The 23655-nt window shown below is 28.8% G+C and overlaps 1 protein-coding gene across 1 annotated transcript in view; it reads right to left on the bottom strand.

The window, feature by feature from the left end:
• Positions 1-2867: 2867 nt before the first annotated feature.
• The window catches only part of LOC119681415 (homeobox protein araucan-like), a 44358-nt gene continuing 23570 nt past the window's right edge, over positions 2868-23655 (bottom strand). The window contains exon 3 of the mRNA XM_038094603.1: positions 2868-2987. Within this exon, the coding sequence (XP_037950531.1) occupies positions 2868-2987 (120 nt within the window). The remainder of the gene's footprint in view (positions 2988-23655) is intronic.

The following is a 23655-nucleotide window of genomic DNA, read 5'->3' as shown; positions in this document are numbered from 1 at the left end:
AAAAATAAAATTACACTTTATCTTGTTAACAAATCAAACTCTTGTTCACACACCAACAACAATAAACATATAAGTTAAAATAAGTAATAATACTAGACAACATACAACCGCAACAAAAGTGTATAGCAATTGCATTATTAACTATAATAGCTAAAACTCACAATACTTCTTTATATATATATTGTGCTATTTAATATGAGCTCAATGTACATGTTTCTAATTAATAATTAAAGTTTTAAGCAATTTAACAGTGGCCTACACAAACAATTTTGTTTACTCTTTTGTTTTTGTTATTGCCTCAATACGTATACAACAACAATAATAATAAAATTGCTACTCAAACATTTATTGTCGTTATTAAATTTATTATCAGCAAGTAGCAATTTACAGCAATATGAACACACAATTTAAGCAAATAATGCTCAACACGACAGTCTGTACGACAATGCGCAATATAACTCTCCACACCCCTCCCCCGCCCTCCTAACCCATACAATGGTTGCGCACTCTAGCGCTGTCATTGTCTCTTATGTGTTATACATTTCATGCACTTTTTCATCAATTTAACGACCAACATCAAGCATCGCTGAGTTTCAAGCAAAAGTTGTTGTTGTTGTTTTTGTTTTTTAGTTTTTACTTTGATTTTAATTTTTTCGCCTTGCATATTTAAACAAAACTTCAACCGAACCCAAAACCTCAAACCAAAAAACAAAAAAAAAAACACAACAAAACCAAAAACAAAATAAAAAAACTAAAAACCAAAGCAAACCGTCCTTCCGTTAAATTTTTGTCAACATAGCGTAGCAATATGGCGGCTACCAACATGGCGTTAGTTTATCCACATTCATCTGCACGCGAATCCATTAGGAAAGCACCCATACGAACCGAGCAAGTGCATTTAAAATGCTCACAGTCATTTGCTTCAACAACAACAACAACGACGACGACGACAATGCGTTGAAGCTTCAGCGTTGCAAGTGTATGTGTGTGTGTTGATGGTGTGCGTGCATAAATGCGCATTTGTGTGCAATTAAGTGCGATTATTTCCGCCGCAATCAAACTCGTAAATAAATAATTATGCGCGCACTCTCACAATTTGCACAATTAAATTTCTTTTTTTTTTGTTATTTTTTATGATTTTCACAAAGAACTTATCGTGATATTTTTTCCAATTTTATGTCACATTTATTTTTCATTTGGCGTTGCCAGTACGTTTACTTCAGTTATCGCCAAATGCAAATGGAGTTTCGTACGTTTCGTCGTCGTTGCACATAAAACAATTAAATTCAAATCAATTTTAAATGCTCACAAATCTTTTGCAATTAATTATCACCATTTCCACTGACTCCACTCATTCAACGTCCCGGGGGATCCAGCTGCCTACGCTTTATTTGTATAATAGTTGGATTGCCTTTACTCCACACACAACAAAAAGTTTTTCCGGTCATTCATTCATTCATACCTTTTGGTTGAGGTTGTGGTTGTCTCTGTTTTTGTTTTTGTTCTCATATTTATTCATATGAATTCGTTAATTGTAGTCAATTGCATTGAAATAAATTTAATTTTTGAATTCATTTACTATGATTTGACAAATGATTTATTATTAGTTAGTCGCGCATTATTGTTATAAATTTTATTGTTTAACACTTATGCCTGTCAAATTGCAATAAAATTTATTTAACCGGCAAATTTGTAGCGTGCCGAAAATCTATCCAATTAAAACGTTTATGAAATTGTGAAACTTTATAGTTTACTTCACTAACCACAGATTTATTTTCACAAAATTTTAAAAAAACTACATTTTTTCAAAAATAATAATATTAATTTGTAATTTATTAATATAGAAGGTTGAATACTGACATTCTAGTCTAAATACGTACCAACGTTATTCTTGTGGTACCACAGCGCGCCATTATTTGAGCTCAATTGTGCTTTCTTGGTGTATAAGACTGACACTCCAACCTAACCTAACCTAACCTAACCTAACCTGTAATTTTTGCTTTACCACAAGCCTTTCTTTAAGGTAATAAAGTTAACATAGAGACTGGGTTCATTTGTGAATTACGATTAAATTAATTAACCGAAAAATGTGGTATATTTTAAACAAAATTAATAGAATTTTGTAGTTATGATTAAGTTGCATTATATTTATCCCATAACACATCGACTAATAAGAAATGAACTTTTTTTCTCTAATATTTTAATGTCTCTCTTGTAATATAATTCATTTTTCGCCTAAAACAAATGCCTCAGTTTTGGCGATTGACTTTTCTATCTTTCCATGGAGCCTGCGAACAGTTAGTAATCGTAAGGGATCAAATCTGGCAAATATAGTTGGTGCGAAAGCAAACGGAAGTGTAATTAGGGCAATTTGGCGATTGTAGCCAATATTCTTCAGACACGTCACATTATCTTGGTGAAAGTGCACTTTTCCTTGTTCATATGAGGGCATTGCTTAGGGATTTCCTCTTTTAAATGCACTACTTGAACATTGCAGCAATCTGATCATGTAGATACTGACGCTCTGGCATTTTTTAAGAAAGTTGATAAACAAAATTTCCCGCAAATTACAAAATATAAACGCCATAACCATTTCAGTGGTCTGTTGCGTTTATGACCGATTTGGGCGCGATTCGTTTGTTACAGAAAACAATCAGAATAACTTTATTTCTGAATGCGATTTATGTCGTTTTTTGCATTTCTGAATAACTATTCGAAATTTAAAAAAAAAAATGTTTGGTTCAACAATTTATAGAATATAGGTACTTTAACTTATAAATTTATAATTAATATAAATTTATAATTATTATAAATTTAAAACTATAACTAATATGTTATTAATTTTTAATATGTTTAACGTTTTAAACTCACCCATAAGCGGACATAGGGTCGTATGAATAATATCCAGTTGTGGGCTGCAATCCAGCTGATGTCCAAGCAGTCATTTCTGTGCCGGTAGCAGAATCTTTCAAAGCATAAGGATTACTCTGTAAATATAAATATATAGTACTCTAAATTAAATGTATTTTTGAAAGTAGAATATGAATTATGCACTAGTTATTGTCATGTATATTGACTTTTTGGTAAAAAAAGCATTAAAAAATTGTTTATGATAGTTTTATGATAGTTTTTTTAGTCTGTTTTATTAACTATAGGCTGATAGAATATATCAATTGAAATTTAGTTTTAATTTTATGAATTCTGAATTCTTATTCAAAAACTTGCAACTTGTATTTATTTTTAAATTTATAATATTATATTTTTAATTCTTTATTAGAAATATTTCACATATATACCAATCCGATGTCTCCGAAAATCCGAAAATCAGATAGTTCATTTCAGCTAAACAAGGATTATAAATACAATATATAGTATTATCATTATACCAAGTAAACATTTTTTTGCATTGCGAACTTAATGTGGTTATTTTAGTTATTCGGAATAGGAATTTTTTTTGTTTGGCAATATAACATATTACTATATATTTTCGAAAGAATTTCTGTGCATTCTTTCAATTTTTTCAAATATTATTATTAATATTAAGTTTAATTATTATTCTTAAAAGAGATACACCGTAATCGTTGAGGTCTAATATTCAATGCCTGATTACCTTATCAGACATAGTATTATCTAAGCAAACCTTGGTTAAAAAATGTCTCTTAGACTTTATGTCTCATCGGCTGAATGATGATGGTAATGAATAATTTTACTGACAATAGCAAGATACAAATAGAGAAGACCATATTTTTTATATTTTACTCTGCATTTTATAGAATTCGCAGATATCAATTTTTTTTTTATTTTATATTTAAAAAATGTTTTCTAAAAATAGTGTGTTTAGATCTTTTTGGATGAAGAAACCTCTCCATTTTTTTGTTATTGATCTAAATACGCCTAACGTCTACAGTCAGATGCAGACTAATAGTTGGATATACTAAAAGCTCGGATCCTATGGTATTGCGTATAGTAAAATTAATTCAATGAAGCTCCAACTTTTTAGTTTAAAACTTTTTAAAATGTATTTACCATTTAAAAACCATAAAGATATAGAAGAAAGCAAATTTTGCATTCTAATTAAAATTATTTTTAAAAAATTTAAAAAATCGAACTTATGCAAATTTAAATGAATAAAATACGGAATATTTCAATTCCAGCATTTATTCAACTAAACAAATGTTTTGTTTATTTTGCATAAAAATAAAGCAACTTATTTCGGTTAAAATTGTCATAAATTTATCAACTCAAAATTGAATTAAAAATAAAAACTCGCCAAAAACTTGTTGACAACAAAAGCAAAATTTAGACTCGTAAATTCGGCATATGCCTCTATTAAAACCAAACTAAATATTTTCCCACAGTTCAAAATTTATAAAAATAAATAAAAAATTAAATAAAACTAATATGAATATGATTTTGTTAACAAGTTATTTATTTTATTGGCAGCAAATTTTTTTGAATAAAATAAACAGGCTAAATATATATCGGTTTTTGATTCAAAATATATAAGTATAGATAGTATAGAGTATAGGTAGACATATACCACATATATCGAGTATGCGTGATTATGCATTATAAATCCATTCCATATAAAAACCTGCCACAGTGCTTTGTTTATGATATTACTTTTAATTGAATTTATATTTTGGCTTAATTTAATTTATCTCGCTTTTGGTAACATACCACAAAATGTTAACAAGTTTTTTTTTTTAACTTTTGGTAATTCTCTTTTATTATAAAATTTATTAGTTTAAAAACTGCCATAAATTTACAGTAGTACAACTTCATACGTTTAGCCAAATAAGCATCTATTCTCAATGTATCTGTCTATTGGTGGCCGAAAATCTGAATAAGTATCTGAATTTCACGTTCAGCCAAACTGAAAAGCGGTGTGGGCAGTGGCTTAGCTTATAAATTTTCAATACTTCATTTTAATGGTGACTTTGAGTTTTCATGATTTATTTAAAATAATTAACATTTTTAATTACTTTAACATGTTGTTAGTGTTTGTTTTTATTAATTCTAAAAATCACCTTCATTTTGTGTAGCAGAAAAAAGCGGTAAAAACATATATCAAAATGGCCGAATATGCCCGGCACTATTTTTGGACTGTTCGTTTATTTGTATGGCTTTTTTTGTATTGATTTTTTTTAACTTATTATAATTAGTTTTTTTATCACAGTTTTTGTAAATATTTTGAATTTAAATATAATCTTCAGCAATTTGTTCGATTGAGTTGCTTGTCGGGGGTTAAACATTTAGTAATTGCAAAAGTAAAATAAAATTAAATAAAACATATATGCGAATTGGATTTCATTTAATATATAGATTTTTATATCAATATATTGCTTGGTTCTTGGCTTTGGATATGAACTACAACATCTTTTAAATATTTTTTCCAAGATACCACACAGTACTGAACACTTTTGGGATAATTTTCTACAAAATATTGGCACACTACTAGCAATAACTCCACCATAAATTGACGAATGTTTCACAACGTTAACAGTTTGTGGATTTTACGATTAAATACAATACTTTGTGTAACACCACAAAAAAAGTTAAGTAGATTGGTTGATTTTGGTAACATCACCAAAGCATGCAATTACACATCCGAGAAATTTGTTATAGCATATATAATAGCCAGAAAAGGATATATTGTTTAGCTTAAGATTTTTATTTTCTTGCTAAAAAAATTCAAGTAATAGGTGTAATGATTGACGGTTTATGCCACACATATATCATTTGCAAAAACCTACTTGTGATAGCCCCATATCTCGAGACCAAATACCCCATCTCACACTGAAAACTTTTTTTGCTGGCACATCTATCAGGTAAATAATAGATGTTATAACTCTTAATGTTATAATATAATGTCAAAAACCGTCTCAGTATTTAAAATAAATTGTCATAAATTTAACACATTCAGCAGTTCTTAAGCGAACTATATTTCAATGTGGAAAATCTTTGACTGAATTTATAATGCTTTGGATGACATTTTAATAAAAAAAATCGTCTAAAAATTACCTACAAATAATTATATATTATAAATAATTGTAAAAGACCACTGATGATTTGTATTAGTCGAAACAGTACTCGAAACAGATTTACAATCACCGAAAAATTAAATTTATTAAAATATAAATTCAAATGCTTTTCCACTATTCACAAACATTTGAAATAGAACGCTTTTGTGATAAAAGATTTAAAAGCTAAAACTGAAGAATCTCTATGAACGTCCTAGGAAACTCAATTTACCCTTCTAACTATCCTGAATATAAATGACCTGTTCATCAGTTTTCGAAAGATACAGAAACACTTAGCTTTTCCAGTGATTCAAATCTAGCATCTCAAAACCTCTCATCATACCTCCGATTATCACCTCGAAAAATTAACTTGAAATAATGAAAAAATATTAAGGAATAAATAACACTTTTTTATAGCCTGTTGTCTTCGGAAATTTTCTCTTCAGTTAAAGTAAATAAAATATTATTATTAGGCAATCTTAGGGAGGAAAATACTTAGGTAATTTATTGGAACAGTATTTCTTAAAATTATTAGATTTATGAAAAATTAACTTGAGATAACGGTGAAAAATCAGGGAATAAAAAAAGTATTTTCATAACATCCTATCGTTGGTGATTTACACTCTAGTTAAAATAAATAATATTATTACTTCATAATATAAGGGAAAAAAATAACCCAAATATTCATATAGTATTCATATATTTACCATATAAGTACTTCTGAACCCAAAATGATAAACAAAAAATAGTTAATGTTTTTTTAAAAGTACCAGCAAAATGTTGGGGTTTGGCGAGTTCCGGACCAAAAAGCCCTGATCAAGAGAGCTGACTGATATAAAAAAAAACACATTGACAGTAAGAAAACTTAAGAAGAGTTGACTTGGTAATAACTTTTCTGACTTTAAAATTGTAACTCAACACTAAGGCTTAACCACAATGTTTTACATATCTACATAGTTCGGTACACAAGATCTAGAACGGTTTGCATAATATGTTATGCAACCATTAAACCGTTCTGGATCTACGGTATTGTGACATGTAGCCTTGTTTGGGTATCATACGCTGATGAAATTCATAGACTATAAAACAAAACTTTTCTATTGGAACGCATATCAAGGTTAAACATCATCAAAGGACTTTCTTGAGCCAGCAAGGAAAGATAAATATATAATATATAATGACCATATAAATCTACAAGTAATGCCATAAGTAATGTCAAAAAAAAATTTAATTACATTGCATATTTATTTAATTATAATATAAAATAAATTAACCTTTAAAGCCTCTTAAAATCAGAACACCACAAATTATCTTACATTATTATTATTACTTATGTGTATCAACATTTTGCTTCCATTTGCTTCGCCTCTATTATAAAATTTTTGTACTCATTTTGAATGCACATGTGTTAAAATTTGTTTATCATTCGCTCAACCGTCTTTTGCAGCTGCCTACCTTTACATGTATTGCTCATGTTTGGGTAAATTTCTCTGTTATTATTTTATTGAACTTGAATGAACAGTATTAAGGTAATTTTAGCTTTATTCTGCTTCCACCAATTGCCCCTACTTCAACTTTCCTTCTTCATATAAACTTAAACTTTGTTTTGACATGATTGGCAAAATATCATCGAAAAGTACTTGCAATGCCATTGTTTGTTATGGTTGTTGTTGTTCATGTCTTTAGTTTTTGGTTTTTTTATTTTTTTTTTGTTTTAATACAAAAATACGTGTGAACAAACTTGCATACGTACATGTTCGCATAGATGTCAGGTATGTAATTTAATGTACATACGTATATTAAATGTTAACTTATGTGTGTAGTCACAATTAAGGCCAGAGGCCATTACATACGATTTTGTTTTTGCTTTTGCTTTTATTTTATTGTACAAAATATCGAATTTCAACGTTAGAAACATGATGGGATGTTATGAACAGGCGCGCACGCTGCATGCATAAGCATATAAATTTACACAAACAACACAGACAAAGAACAGACTTAAATGAGCTTTAAATGAACTGAAGTCAGCCATAATGATAATTCGATTTACTTTAATTGTATTGACAAGTGAGCAACAATGGAAGCTTCACAAGAGCAATAATGAATGTTGCAAATCGAAGCAAAATAACAGAAAATGAAAAGCAAAAGCAAAGAATAATATTTATAGTAATAAAAGAAAAGATCGAAATAACTCGGAGCATTCGCCACTGATGAATATGAGTGGTACCCTTATAAAAAACTTGAAGAATGGGCCTTAAAAAATTTAGAACATTACGTTAATGAAAGTGTAAATGCAAACTTTTGTGTAATAATTAAGATTGACGAAGTGTTTACAGTATATGCATTATTGGACGCGAGAGTAACGATGTGGAGAAAAAAGTAAAATTGCTTTTTTTAATGGAAACGAAAAATTAATGGTAATAATTTGATGAACCGAAATATTCCTTTTTTTTGTTTTTAAATAATTATTATTAAGATATTGGTTGGTTGCAGTGGCAGGCCATTAGATAACTCCCTAGTATAGAAGAGTAGAGACTAAATCCATCACGTCGAATTTAGGCAATTTAATAGGTCTCTCGTCTTCACTGATGAACAGTCTGATAAATCGTCAAAGAAGTATCTTCCTAAGAACCTATATCTGCTGTACGCCAAAGGTGGGCATTCATCGAGAAAATGTATTATGGTTACTTTCTCTGCGGTTTTCCACAACTTTTGCAGTGAGGATTATGGCGAAGGCGCAGTTTCTCTACGTGGGTTCCTACACACCAATGACCAGAAAGAACTGTAGTAAACCTTGCAGTGTTCACGTGGTCTCTTTTGATGAATTCCGAGGATATATTTTTATTATAGGTGAGAGATATTAGTATTAGTATAGTATTAGTATTGCGATATTATGTTAGTACATAAAAAATAACAATAGACACAAAACAGACATATCAGAGAAAATGTAGTGATAATAAATATATTAAAAATAACTGATAATGTGATTAACAACGGAATTAATGCCAAGAAACTGAGAGAATTTTATTGTTAAATGGTGAAAAAGAAACACCAGAATAAAGTTATTTGCTTATTAAGACATAAATTTTTGAGAAGTAAATATTGTTGCGATAAACAGAACAAATTTTCATTTGAATTTGACAAAAAATTTGTTTAACAAATCTCGTATAGAACAGTACTTAAAAGCAACTTTGTTAAAATTTCTTTTTAATTTAAAATATAGAACAAAATACTCATAATCTAATCAATCAATTTGGAATTATCAACTTCTTTCCCAAATTGGAATTGTTTAAATGAATATGAGTTTTAGACTTTTGTTAAAAAGTTCTAATAGAGAATAAACGAAAGCTAAATGCAATATTATTCAAACCTCCTACTAATAGACAAATTACACAATAGAGAGATGGATAATCAAGATAATTTTTGATTTTCTCTGTGTAGCGAATATACTTAAATACTCAGTTTTTAATTGGATAATAGTTGGATAAAAGTGATCTATTGTATGAAATATGAATTCTTTTCAACAGAACTTATTATATTTTTCAACTAATTTTTTTTTTTCAAGTATGTTCATTGCCGCTTACAGTTGATTCCTCAATCTGACAAAAACAATACAATTCTATTGGTGGGGCAGTTCTATATCTTCAATACGGGGTATTTAAGAAAATTTCACGTGAAAACTTCGTTCAAAAACCACAGTAACTCAAAAACACTTTCTTTAAATTGCTTACGTTATATCACATTAATCTCAGAAATAAACCGAGTATCAGATAAGAGGGAACGATAGGCTGTATGAAAAAAAATGATCCGACAAGAAAGGTTTTTAATTCGGTATCCGCTTTTAGAAAACGCGATATATAATCATCCATGGACTAAGTAACCAACGATATGATGACAATCGGTACTAACAACTTGCGATAGCAAATACTAATCGAGGTAGCTGAAGGAGAGCACTGAACGCGTCCAAGGACGACTCTCGTCTGTAACCGACAATTAAGTAAGTAAGTGAGACCTTGCCTTTATACATTGTATCTTCGTAAGTATGGAGAAAAAACCCACTTCCCACACAATTTCCCATTTCTTGAATCAAGGAAACACCTGTCGAAGTTAAAGCTTTTAACTTCTTTTCAAAATGATCCAGCCTATATACGATTTACATCGTATTACATTAATAATAAGATTTATTGTTTGACTTTAGTCAAACTTATTGATTATTACATAAAAGAAGTTAATATTTTTTATTGGAAAAAGCCTATTTATGTAAGCCATTATTATAAATTTTTTAAAATAATAAATCATTTCCTTAAAATGTTATTTGAAGGTGCCATTAGTATAATTAAATTTTTTCTTTTCTTTGAGAATAATTTTCTCTTGTGTAACATTTTTAGTAATCAATCAATTTTTTATCTCAACGATAGATAACCGAAGTTGCAATTGCGGTAAAAGTAGAAAAGCCTGTGACTGCACTTTTCTGTTGCATTAACTTTGCAATTATGCAAAAACAAGTTTCCATGTTCTCGGCCATTGCATTTCACACAAGTGCAACAAATGCAAAGAAACAAAATGGCAACAACCACAAAACTTGGCTAAATATTTGCATATTGAAAATAATATCTTGTTCATATGTGAACGTGGTCGATGGAGGCCATGTTTTGCAATGAAAAGACTACTTAAGTAATTACGTTGACCAGTGGACATGCGACTGGTAGAATCTGTGGAGAACAGTGGAATAAACTTTTTTTTTTTTAAACACACGCAACACTAAAATTATAATATTTTTTCTCAAAATAATTACGAATTTAAAAGATGTAAATTAAAGTTGCTTCGAAAAAAGCTCTGTACTTACCAAAGGTGAATAGAATGCTGAACTATCCACACCAATACTTTGATAGGGATTTTGATCTGTTGATGGGTAAGGTGCACCATAAACACCTACACTAGCTGCCGGTAGGCGTGAGTAACTGGATAATGCCAAACGTGCTGAATCATATTGACATGAACAAACTGTTTGTCCCGAAACGGGATCAGTCATAATTGGACGCCCATTCTCACAACAATTACCACCGGTGGCTGTGACATGATGTCCCAAGGCAGCACTTTCCAATGCCAGCCAATACTTCCACCCTGCAACATTTACTGCACTATTTAAACTGCAGACTGCAACAGCTCTACTAGCTGTAGGTGAACACAGTCCGGACTAAGTGCATTCGAGAATCACCCACTGCCATTGACACATTTGTACGGAACAATCTGGTTGTGGGACTGTGTGGCAGGTGCTGTATTGTGCTAGCACTCTGCCACCCACCAGTTGTCAGTGGATATGCTGTGCTGCAATTTGGTCGATAAAGAGCTCAAGAGTATAACAAATAAAATAGAAATTTCATTAAAAAATATTTTTTAATCCTTTTGAATTTTATTTTAATTTGTGAAATATATTCTTTTATCTGCGCATTTGCCAACAGTACAATATTAGATCATTTTTCAAAACATAAATATAAATATCTTTAACTTTTAATGTGATAAATTTGTCACCATTATCAAAGCTTCCATTCTTCCTCTTAGCCTAGTCTTTGCCTTTGTCTTTGCTTTTTATTTATTATGTGTTTTATGTGTGTTTTTTATCGTCAATGCTGCCGTTTTTCCGATTAAACATCGCACTTTTAGCTTATTTTCTTCATTTGGAAATTAAAAAAACATAAAAATTCACATTAAACTTGCTACTTTCGGGCTTTTATCTCAGAAATTAAATGGTCTCACTGATAGGCCTAAATTATTATTATCGCCCTTCCAGTTTACATAATTAATGCGTGTTAATTAAAGCGACGTTATAATTTTTATTTTAGACACCAAATATTCACCCGAAATCTCCCATTACAAATTCAAATGTGTTCGAGATCAGTGATAAAGTTTTAGATAAATTGTACCTGTGCGGGTCTGGAATTAAGCGAAATTAATTTTGCGCAAGTCAAATAAAAGTCAAAGATGTTTCTAATACAATGATTTCAAGATTTTAGATAAAAGCATTTCAGAGAGAAATAAAAATATTTATTATGCTTATTAAGAGGTACGAATCTGAAATTTACTTCACCATACTAAACATATTAATTTTCTGATGATACATGTTTAATCACTGAATAGTATGTACACATATCTACATATGTATATACATTACTTAAGATTTATTATTTCCGTAGTAGTATAATAAACTATATATATATTACATATTTACTTATTTATTTATTTAACAATCATAATTGTATTTACTTAGTCAATTTTAGATACTTGTGCAACCTTAGCTATTTGTGGAAAAACAAGTCATGGTTTGGATTCAGGCACAAGTTTTAAGCCTATCACTTGCAGTCCAAAAAATTACGTACGGACTATTATTGAGTAAGGTATCGTGCACTGCGACCTAAAAGATCTATTGTGCCCGGACTATAAACGAATAAAATAAAAATTCGAATATTTTCGAGTACTTGGCAATACTCGAAACAGCGTTGTATGGTCAGCCAAATTTTAATAAATTAACTAAAATAATTGTTGTTATTTCTTCATTACGATTCGAACCCTATTAGTTTATTTTCGTTGTAACACGCGTCACATTTGACAAAAAAAAATCAACATTAAGATACTTTCATTTTTATATGGTTTTATAGAAATTAAACTGATCCTTCATAGAAATGTTGTTAAGAACTACTGTTTTAAAATTAAAAAATCTTAAATTAATTAAATTAAAATTAGTTAATTAATCTGGCTTAACTTGTAATAATAAATTGAGTATACCCAATTTTTCGAAATAAATGCTGAAGCTAATCTCTACGATTTATTATAACAAATACAGTTTATAATAACACCTTAAGCTACTTAGACGCCCTCTAGATAAAAAGTAAGACTTATTCATTTTAGTATATGTACAAAATAAGGTAAATAAAAATAAAGTAGTAAGTATCGTTTATTAGGTGTGTTAAGTTAGGCAATCCTAAAGAGCTACTTAGGCCTATTGTGTATAATTTATTATTATAATTATTAGTATAATATATTATTATATTATAAATATTTTTAAATCTTTAAGATCTTTTAGCTTTGTTATTAAATAACTTTTACTAATATGTAGATCTTTGTCCTATATTAAAATGGAATTGTATAATTGTCTATGTAAAAAGAAGTTACCATGAGTGTTTCTTCAACATAATCGTAATTACCTGCTGTCAGCGAACATTTTATGTTAATTATTTAAACACAAAATAACTTATTATATATAATTTATTATAAAAAATATTAAAAAAATAATATTTAAACACTCTCTTCCCTTATAAAATTATAAATTTATATTTTTATTTATCAAATTAGCCTTTCAACGATTTCAAGTAGTGATCGTGCCAAGCTTTTTATGGGCTATGATCAGATTTCTTGCTGTGCAAATCATAAATTAAATGGTTTTGTATTTTAACTTAATTAATTTTAAATAAAAACAGTTTTAATTATGGCATTTAAAATGTAAGCTAGTCAGTATGAAATTTATCATATTTTTTTATGGGTTATCAATAAAAACTATTAGTTCATATAACATATAATTACAAGTAGTAACAACCAGTAACTTGTGTGGCCAATTCGAAGTGTCAATAAAATTAAGCAATTAAATTTTTTATTATTTTATAAATTTATTAAAAATACATAATTGACTTAGTGATACAAATTTCAGACAGTTTTATTAATTTTTAATTAAATTCAATTAACTTAATGTAATAAGTATTGACCAACTTAAGGATGTTGATGATTTTTTATGTACTCTGTTTGCAACGGATATCAAAAAAAATTACAACAAAATTATTGCATTTAAAAAACTACTTATGAGGTTTAACATTAATCAATAGGTTAAAAAAATTGTAATTAACTATAATTATATTCTTGAGCAGTGGTGCAACTTATCAAGGTTTGGACTGGGGTCAGTCTCTTTAAAGGGTTAAATGATATTTTCAACCACATCTACAGGCACAAAGATAAACATGCAGCAATTAAAATATGTACTTGTTTAAATTAAAAATTTGAGAAAGTTGGAGTTGGAAATTTTTTTTGAGACTTTTATAGAACTGTAATGACAAGCTATAAGTAATAGTAAACGAAAACAGGATAGTGCTATAGTGGCTGTTAGATCATACTGGCAACAACTTTACGGATAATCTCATAACAACCAATTCTGGCTCAAAATTCTATACACCGGAGCCTTATTGTGAAGTAAATAAGTTCACAAAATATTTTTTTATTAAATAATTTACAAAAACAACTTTGTTGTTGTCACGATACTTTAAGTAACTATCAAGTATAATAACTAGTTAATTCTGCTGATTCATTGAGGTTGTTGGTAAAATATTTTTATAAAACTTTTACTTGTGCTACCATCTTAACAACAATGATTCTTCAGAAATGACAAAATATCGTCTCTGTGACTTCTAATTAAATTTTTGTATATACTTTCATCTGAAGAATGATACATCAATACATATTCTCTTTGACTTTTAGTTACATTCTTTGTATCTGTGCTTTGATCTGAGCCAGGGTACTACGTCGTCAAAATATCGACTCACATTCTTTGTGATTATGCTTTCATTTGAGCCAGACACATTAACATTGCACGATTAAGGGTGATATTGATGTGTGATAGATCCATTTCTCAAAGATTTGACTGTTGTCCAACAAACCAATTTCAATATGTCTATTGCTATATATTAACATAGTAAATTTTGTATTCTGTAAATTCTAATTTACTGTCGCACTGTACAATACAAATTCCGGAAAATAAGTCTTTCCGAATAATTTTCGGAAAATGCTATTCGAGGTAATAACAGTTCTCACAGATTACCAGATATTAGATTATGTCAGATATTACATATTTTACATATTACGTTGTCAATATTGAGTTATTTTTCTATTGATTGTTACAATAAAACGTGGCAAGAATCATTCGGTCTAAAAGTTTCGTTATAATTGATTTGAATAACCCATGTTATTCCGCTCTTTCACACAACTTCTGTTTTATTTTTGTATTTTCCAACTGTGCAAAACTAAGCAAGCCATAGAGCTCAATGGTAATACATTACGATTACACTTTTTTTCGTTAAGGAAATTTATTTTATAATTTTAATAGAAATTTATTTAAAAGAAAAAACAAAAATCAAGACGACAATGAATGAAAATTATTCAAAATTGCCCGCATCAGCTACAGTAGCTTCTTACATTCTCAGCCTCCAACTTGAAGATAAACTGAAAAGAAAAGCCGAACTCCAGAAGGAATAATACACTTTCAGTAACAAGTACAGAAGCATTTTTGTCAATAATCCCCATAAGCACTTTACTTGTATTTCACCGATACGATCATTTACCACAAATGCGAAAGAATCGTTGTATCCGCACTTTTTACCAAGCACTCAATGCAGTTGAAGTACAAATTTTATTAATGCAAAATGCACCCATTGATGTGTGCGTCTATAATCGCAATAAATTATGGATAAAAAATATATAAAATATAAATAATTACAAAAAAATGTAGTATGTATAAAATTGTAATTTTATAAAATTTTACGCCTTCATCACACAAACAGACATGTTAAGGCTTCTGAAAATGCCCGCGGATCGCAGATATTTTGCAAAACAGTTGCAGCCGAAGAGTGTAAGAGTTTTAAATTTAAGAAAAAAGATTTTAAAAAATTTAAAGAAAATATTAACCAAAATTTTAAGCACCCCATAATTAAATTAATTTCTTTTTGACTTTATAAAGAGATATTCACAGCGTACGTGCCAAAAATTTGAGCTCAAACAAAAATAAAAAATGCTTCTTTTTATAAAAATTTCGAAGAAACCCAAAATGCCAAAAGAAAGCCATGAAGGCTTTGATCGAAAGCTGTCGTCTAAAAATTGCAACAAAAGATAACAAAGGAGCAGGCGTTTCATAAAGACCCAAAGGTCAAATACGCCCCTGAACAAAAACAAAAATATCGACATTTAAATATGTTGGCGATGGTTGAGGCTGCTGAGGTTGCTAAAAATGCTTTTGTTTTGTTATAATTATGACGCAACTGCTGATGCATGGAATTCATAATTAGTGCCAACATTATCAGTTGGCCATTAAACGCCCAGGGCACGACTAGACAAAGCACAGTAGTGGTGACTGCTTTTATTAACAAAAAGTGTACCTATTTTTGCGAAATTATTTTAATAGCCGTGAACCCAGTAAAGAATAATTTTTAAATTCTGATTTTTCGCTTCATATTTTTAAATACATGTTTCAGCATAAAATTATAATAATTATTATCTGAATGATTTAACATAAAATTAATAAAAAATTCTTAAATAAAAAAACGCCAAATGAAAAATATTGCATATAACACATTTTGGTTATATATAAAAATAAATATAAGCATCATTATTTATTAAATAACTGGAATTAGACCTGTGCCTGTTAAATAAATATACAGGCTTATAATAAAAAATGTAGACAGTTAGGTACCTACATAGGTAGGTAGTACTCGCAACAAGCATCAGAACAAATAGTGATAGAAACACGGGTTTTATGCCACAGATAGGCGTAAGAAGCAGTGAAGTTGTAGTAATTTAAAGGATTGATAGAATTTTCCTATTATTTTTAATAGGTGAAGAGCACTAAATACCAGAACGGAACTTGGTAGTGTTTTATTGTACTAACACAAGTTACAGAGCTATATACAGAACTCATTTAAGGAGGCGATTTTTCAACAGTAATGTAAAGATCATTATTAAATGTAATGTAAAGATCATACAAAAACATTTCATTGAAAAAATTTGAATACATGTAGTATAAAATGATCTTAAATATTTTAATGGAGCTCAAATTATGGAAGTACTCTCCTTGTATAAAGCAATGTGTAAACATTCCTTTCACAGAAACAGCATATACTGATCTCTCAGAAAACTATTTCATTCAGACCGTGCCTAAGGTTAGGTTCGGTTAAGCTAGCTTGCTTCAAGAAACACATAAACCTATTGACCCTTAACAATACCAGACCAAGCTAAGTTTTTTGCAAGCAACTTTTAGTGTGTAAACTTTTATTGAAAATTTAAATAGTGTTCTATTTGTCAAACGAAGCCAGCAAACAATTTTTAAAGTCTTTATGGAGCGTGTTGTTAGACCAGTCATTAATGGGATTTCAACCTAGACCTTGCGTACGTAGTTCCAGCATACAGAGAAACTATATTACTAAAGTAAATATTACTAAATCAATAAAAAAACATGAACGGGGTTGAAAATATTAGATATTACATATACAGATATCCTAGAATTTTCTAGGAAAACAAAATAAATAATCCGATTCTCTCTGATAAACAATGATTGTAGCAAATATGATAGTATTTATTTAAGAAAGGGCATATTCCCCGGATATGTGGGGAGTATCCAGTAATTATTTTTATATGCTTTGGGGATTGTACACTCCGGTCCAGCGATCTGTAGTGCCCGTTAATGGAGACAGAGTATATCTTGTCTCAATTAATTGTACCATAAAATTTAATTTATGGTGGCTTGTTTCTTTATTCCATATAAAATAAGAGGTGATGCTTTCGTTTCCGCATCAGTGCCAGAAAAGCTCCTAGCCTACTTTTTACAGTGTCAATCAATTCCTAACATATCCTCTTACCTTCATTAAAATAAAGTTCTAATTTCGCAAAGTGATAATTCAGGGTCTATCCGAAGCAAATGCATATTATTGTTATAACATTGGTATACACTTATCTTATCTTATCATATTAATAACATCAAGGAAAATAATTACATAAAAACTACGTAAGAGTAAAACTTAAAGTTTGCGTTTCATAAAGGACTGAATCTTTCTTGACATGGTCTTGAATTCAGTTAAAAGTTAAGCGAACTAGTTTGATATTATACAGGGAAATTATAGGTAAAATTGATAGTTTCGGTCCTATAGAAATTAATTTTTCTACGAGTATAAGTTAATGCGCTGGTTTAGTTTATTAAATGTCGTTGATACTCTTCTCTAAGGAATAAGTTTTGGACTTATTAAATAATAAAATTGTTTGAAACTATTTTGAATTGAATTTAATTAAATTGCAATAATTAAATATAATTTTTATAAAAGATAATTTCATTAGTTATTTTTCATATATCAACTACTATATACTTTGAAATCAAATTCTGGTTCAATATCAAATCAACAACAAATTAATTTAAGTTTTCAAGTGTTCAATTACTACAATTAAGATTACTAAATATACAAATACATAAATAATAAATAAATACTCGTACAAATAAATATTTTTGATAAATTAATAGTATATACTTTCGTATTAGCTTCAAATACCATAAATTTTATTACTCATAAAAATTATTAAAGAATTTTAAAGAATTTCAAAATTATTTCACATTGAATGTATCTCACAAAAAAGAACAGACTAAAAGAATTTCACTTAATTAATTAAACATGAGTCATGGTTTTGATATCAGAAAATGAAAATATTTAAAATCATTTATCAATTTTTAATTATTAAATTGACGTCTTTTTGACAGCATTTCAATTTTTTCACATTAATATTTAAAATATACGTTTTTTCTTGAACATATTTAATTTTTATAAAATACTGAAAATATAAATAAAAAATATGAATAAAAACCAAATAATATTTATGGTTTTTATTAATTAATGGGCTCTTTGCTCTACATATATATATATATATATATATTTTTTTTTTAAGCTATTTAAAATTATGTTTTAATAGAAGACATGTAGCAAACAAAATTATATTTAAATCAAATAAATTGTATATAAAAGAAAATAATTAAAAATAAAATTCGATGCTTAATTATATTATTAGTAATCAAAAAATTATATATATACAGATACGACATTTACTTTAATTGTTGACAAACTCTGATTCTGTCTTTCTGCTTCACTAAGATATTAAAACTCTCCCTATAATATTAGATATCGAGCTAAAGAAAACAACTTCTCGTCGTGCTTATTTTAATTTCCCATAAGAACATCTGAGAATCTGAGAACTTTTTTTGACAACAGTGGTGTTTGACATATAAATAAAAAATAAAACAAAAATTTTCGCAAAACGTCAATATACTTAAAAAAGTTATTGAAAATATTGATATCAATCCACTAACAGTCCAATTATTTATTTATTGGCGCAATTGTTACCAAATATAATTTATTACCCTAAAAGCTGTCTTTCTTGTTACCATACTTATAAAATCAAAATTTATAGGCCAATATATTCAAAAATGGAATAACTGTTACCAGGTACCATTTATTACCCAAAACCCTCTTCATCTTGTTTTATTTTAGATACTTTAAAAGATAAGTACCAGGAAAAAAGCTTTTTTCTCATCACATCGCACCAAATTCTTTCCATTTATATATAGCGAAAAAGGGTATTAGATTATTAGCAATCAATATCTATCCTGTAATAAATTAACATATTTTTCCAAGGAATACTTCGAAACCATCTAAGATCACTCTACAACAATCTACAACGCTACAAAATCAACAGATGTGTGTTTAAAGAGAATATATATTATTTTTAATTGATAATTAGGTCCACTCCATATTCACAGCGTCATAATAAAGGTTGACTTATGCTATTTGGAATGAATTTCTGAAATGATCGATCACAAGCATAAAAAAACTGAAGTCAAATACAAAGCAGCAATAAATTGCAAGTATACGTAAATACTAGTAACTACTTCTTTCTAGTCTTAGGTTATTTATGAAAGATAAATGAATGAATCGTTCATATAAACAATTAATTTAATTGGCTTATTAATTTTTAACCATTAACTTCATTCAAAAAACGATTTTTCCACTATCACCTACAATTTATGCATTGACGATAATTCGATATTGGTGTACAGTTAGTGAACACTGATCACAAAACTATCAATATTGAGATCACTTTTTGAAATAATGTTTATACAGTAACTTTTAAATAGAACCGAATTTTTTCAATAGATAAAAACAATTTTGCTTGCTTATATCTTTTATACTGTGATAATAATATCCTTAAGCGAAAAATAAGTGATATTTGGAATCATTACAATCAGAAGACTACCCAACAAGGGATATGTAAACTTTAACATTCCTAATTAATGTTTACAGAAGGTTCTTGCAATAATTTAAGTACTAACTTTTAGAGGGGAAGTAATATTATTACATTACATTACACTTTCAATACCTATAGAAGAAATTCCAATTGAAAGAGAAAGACATTTCTTGAAATGTCAGCAATTTACTGTAAATGATATTTCTTACGAGTATGAATGTTATGAAGTATTTAAGATTTAAACTAATTGTACGATGGCGCGTATAAAAGAAACAGTTTATTGGAACATAAATTAAATACAGTGAAGACCAAGCAATAATAGCTATTTCGAAGTTCAAATACCTTTACTTTAGCTGTTTACTAAGTACAGCAATTACAAGAATAACTAAACAATACATTAAAAATATTACCCTTATTTATATATTACATAGATTTCGTGTCAATTAAAAGGTAAACCTTACTCAAGCAAGCAGTTAGTGCTCAGCTTGGCAATGTACGAGTATAAATATATGTATATAGTAAAATAAGCAGTAACCTGAACAGTAAATAAATAAAAAAAGGTTCAACTAACAGCAGCAAAAGTGATAAGGAAGTGCAAACTAACAGCACCAAAAGAGCAAAATAGCAGCGGCAAAGAATTATGAAAATAGAATTTTTATGAAGACATTTTCAATATTAAAATTTAAATCAAAAATTAATTATCAGCGCTTAGCATCCTATAAATTAAAATATTTAAAGTGAAAATTGCTATTCTTTTGTTACTATAAGAACTGCAATAAATGAAAAAGCCACAACCTTACAATAATTACCCGCCCACCCGGTTTAACAAGTCGCAAATTTATCAGATGCGTGATCGCAAATTAGATTCGTAGCGGCAAGTGCGCTTATTTGTACCACTAAAAATAACAACAACAACAAGCAAAACAACAACAGAATCAACAACAGCAACAATGTTTTTTCATTTATCTTGCGTAGCATTTGCAGCTTCCAATTGGAATGAATGGTTCAACTCAAAAGTATTGCATGCTAAGCTTAAGAGATAAAATATTTGAGTCGGTCGATGAATTCGCATTATTGTTATGTGCGTGCGCTACCGGCAACAATCACCAAAATCGAAGCACGCTGCACCTAACGATCTAATCAAAAAGCTCATATCTGACTTTCCACATTCAGCATTCACTTGCTGTGCTTCTCCTTTGTTGGATCCCAAACCCAAACCCAAACTCAATCGAAAGCAAAGACAAAGCAATGAAATTCATAACAAAAACAAGTTGAAATCATATTGTTACTTTTTCCACGGTTTCTGCCTTGGTATTTTTATGGTTTTTATTATTGTTTTTGTATTTTTTGTATCTTTCACAACAGATGACCAATTTGATAAGCAGTGGAAGCGCCACGATCAGTAGTTCAAAATACAAATATGCATTCGTACAATGGAAGTAGATCACAGATACTTCTCTGCCTGCATTTCTATCTGAAATGCATTGCAACACAACTTCTAAATCATTTTCCATTTGTGCTGCATTCATCCGTCCTCTTATCTAGATTACAGGATCTAAATTTTTTTCCCTTCAGAAAGTGCAACTGTGCTAAAATATATACTTAAGTACTGAAACGTATAATGTATCTGTGTATCTATGTATCTGTGTATCAATGTACCTGTGTGCAATTGTATTCGTAGTTCATTGAAGGCGCTGTTCACGTCGTCAGTCATATGGGCATGCGCATTCGTACTGTCCTGGGAGCTGTCACTTTACGGTTATGAATTTTATGATTTATGATTTCGTATATTGAGTTTTATTGGTTTTTTATTCTTAAGCGTTTCAGGAGCATCCTTCAGATACAATTGCTGCTTGAGTTGTGCTTATGTATTTTTGGTAGCCAATATAAATAATTTTATGTATACATTATTATTTTTTTTTATTAATGCGGCGTTTTTTGTTTTCATTGAGTTGAATGAATTCAATTAGTCATTAGAGAGTTTAATTTGCACATTAAAAAAATTTTAAAATAAATAAATATAATAAATAAAAAACAAATAAAAACAAAAGTCATAAATTTAATGAGTATAGCACCAAAAATAATTTATTTTATTCATAGTTTTTGTAATTACATACTTTCTGAACTTATGGATAAAAGATTTTGTTTATTTTGAAAGATTTAATTAAAATATTTATTTATTTGTTAGTAACCATTTATAATTATTTTAAAGTTAACTAAGAATAAGGCAGTAGACTGCTAGATCCTTCGTCCTTTAATTAAAATATATTTATTAAGAATCACTTGTAAAGCCTACTTTTAATATTTAATTGAAATATGTGAGACTTATCAAAATGATATTAAATACAATCTAAGAAGGTAACACATTAATGTCCAAAACTAAAAGTTGTTTTTGTAATAGATTTTTTGAAACTTTAACACTATAGTATTCTTAGAGAGAGTTAACTTATAAATTATTATTAACTACTTAAATTTCAATAGTTGTTCAATATGTTTTTCATACAATAGTTCTTCAATATATTCAACATGACACATATTTATTATCAATTTGATAAAAATTGAGTTCAGGGTCTTAAAAGTCGCTGGGCTAACTTTCATTCAAAGAAACTTTATACTAGAATAAATGACGTTTGTATACAGGTATTTTAGTACTGTTCTACAGATCTACAAAGGTAGACCTTTCCCAGTCTCTCTAAATGTATGTGAGAAGTTGGACTCATCATCTTCCTTCTCAAGATCCCTTGTAGTCTCTCTAAATCTACAATAATGGCTGTAAGAAGTAAAACTCTTCTTCGTTTCCTCTCTAGATCTCTCGTGGTCTCTTTAAATCTGGCTGTAAGAAGAAGTGAAACTTTTCTTCTTCCCCTACTCTCACAGCCATTATCTAATATTAAAAGAGACTTTAGAGAGATCTTAGATTTAGAAAGACTGAAAGAGATTCACTATATATATATATATATATATATATATATATATGTATATGTATATATTCTCAAACCACCCAGACAATTAATACGATTGTTTTTTAATATGTTATAAAAAACTATATAGTTAGTTAGTTCTTCTTTATTAAAGCTTAACGGGCCTATCCATTAACAGGCTATAATAATGATCACTTCTAACGTAAGAAAACCATACAATAATTATTTCTGTAATATTACCCGTAATAAATTCAAATTTAGTCGATTAAGATTAAGTTTTATCAATATTTATATGGATATGTGTACAAACGTTACTAAAAGAATCCACCAGACCAACAGGACCTAAATTACACATTCGTATAACTAAGTTTATGACCTTACTAACAGCTTGCTCTGGACAATTTTGTCTATTACTTATTTGAAATGGTGCACATTTTAAAATATCTCGCCGTATGACTCAGTGTACAGAAATATATAATATAGTACAGACAATTTATCTGTGAATATAAACATATGATAATACATACTTCTAACAAACTGAGTTACTAAAATTTACAATGCTATCAAGAAAGAAAAAAGAATACCAGTACCAGAATTGTTTAGTTATTGGGACGGTACTA

This window comes from Teleopsis dalmanni, chromosome 1 (assembly GCF_002237135.1).
Source record: "Teleopsis dalmanni isolate 2A chromosome 1, ASM223713v2, whole genome shotgun sequence".
Lineage (NCBI taxonomy): Eukaryota > Metazoa > Arthropoda > Insecta > Diptera > Diopsidae > Teleopsis > Teleopsis dalmanni.
The sequence above is the reverse complement of the archived record's forward strand: the minus strand, read 5'-3'. Positions and strand labels throughout refer to the sequence as shown.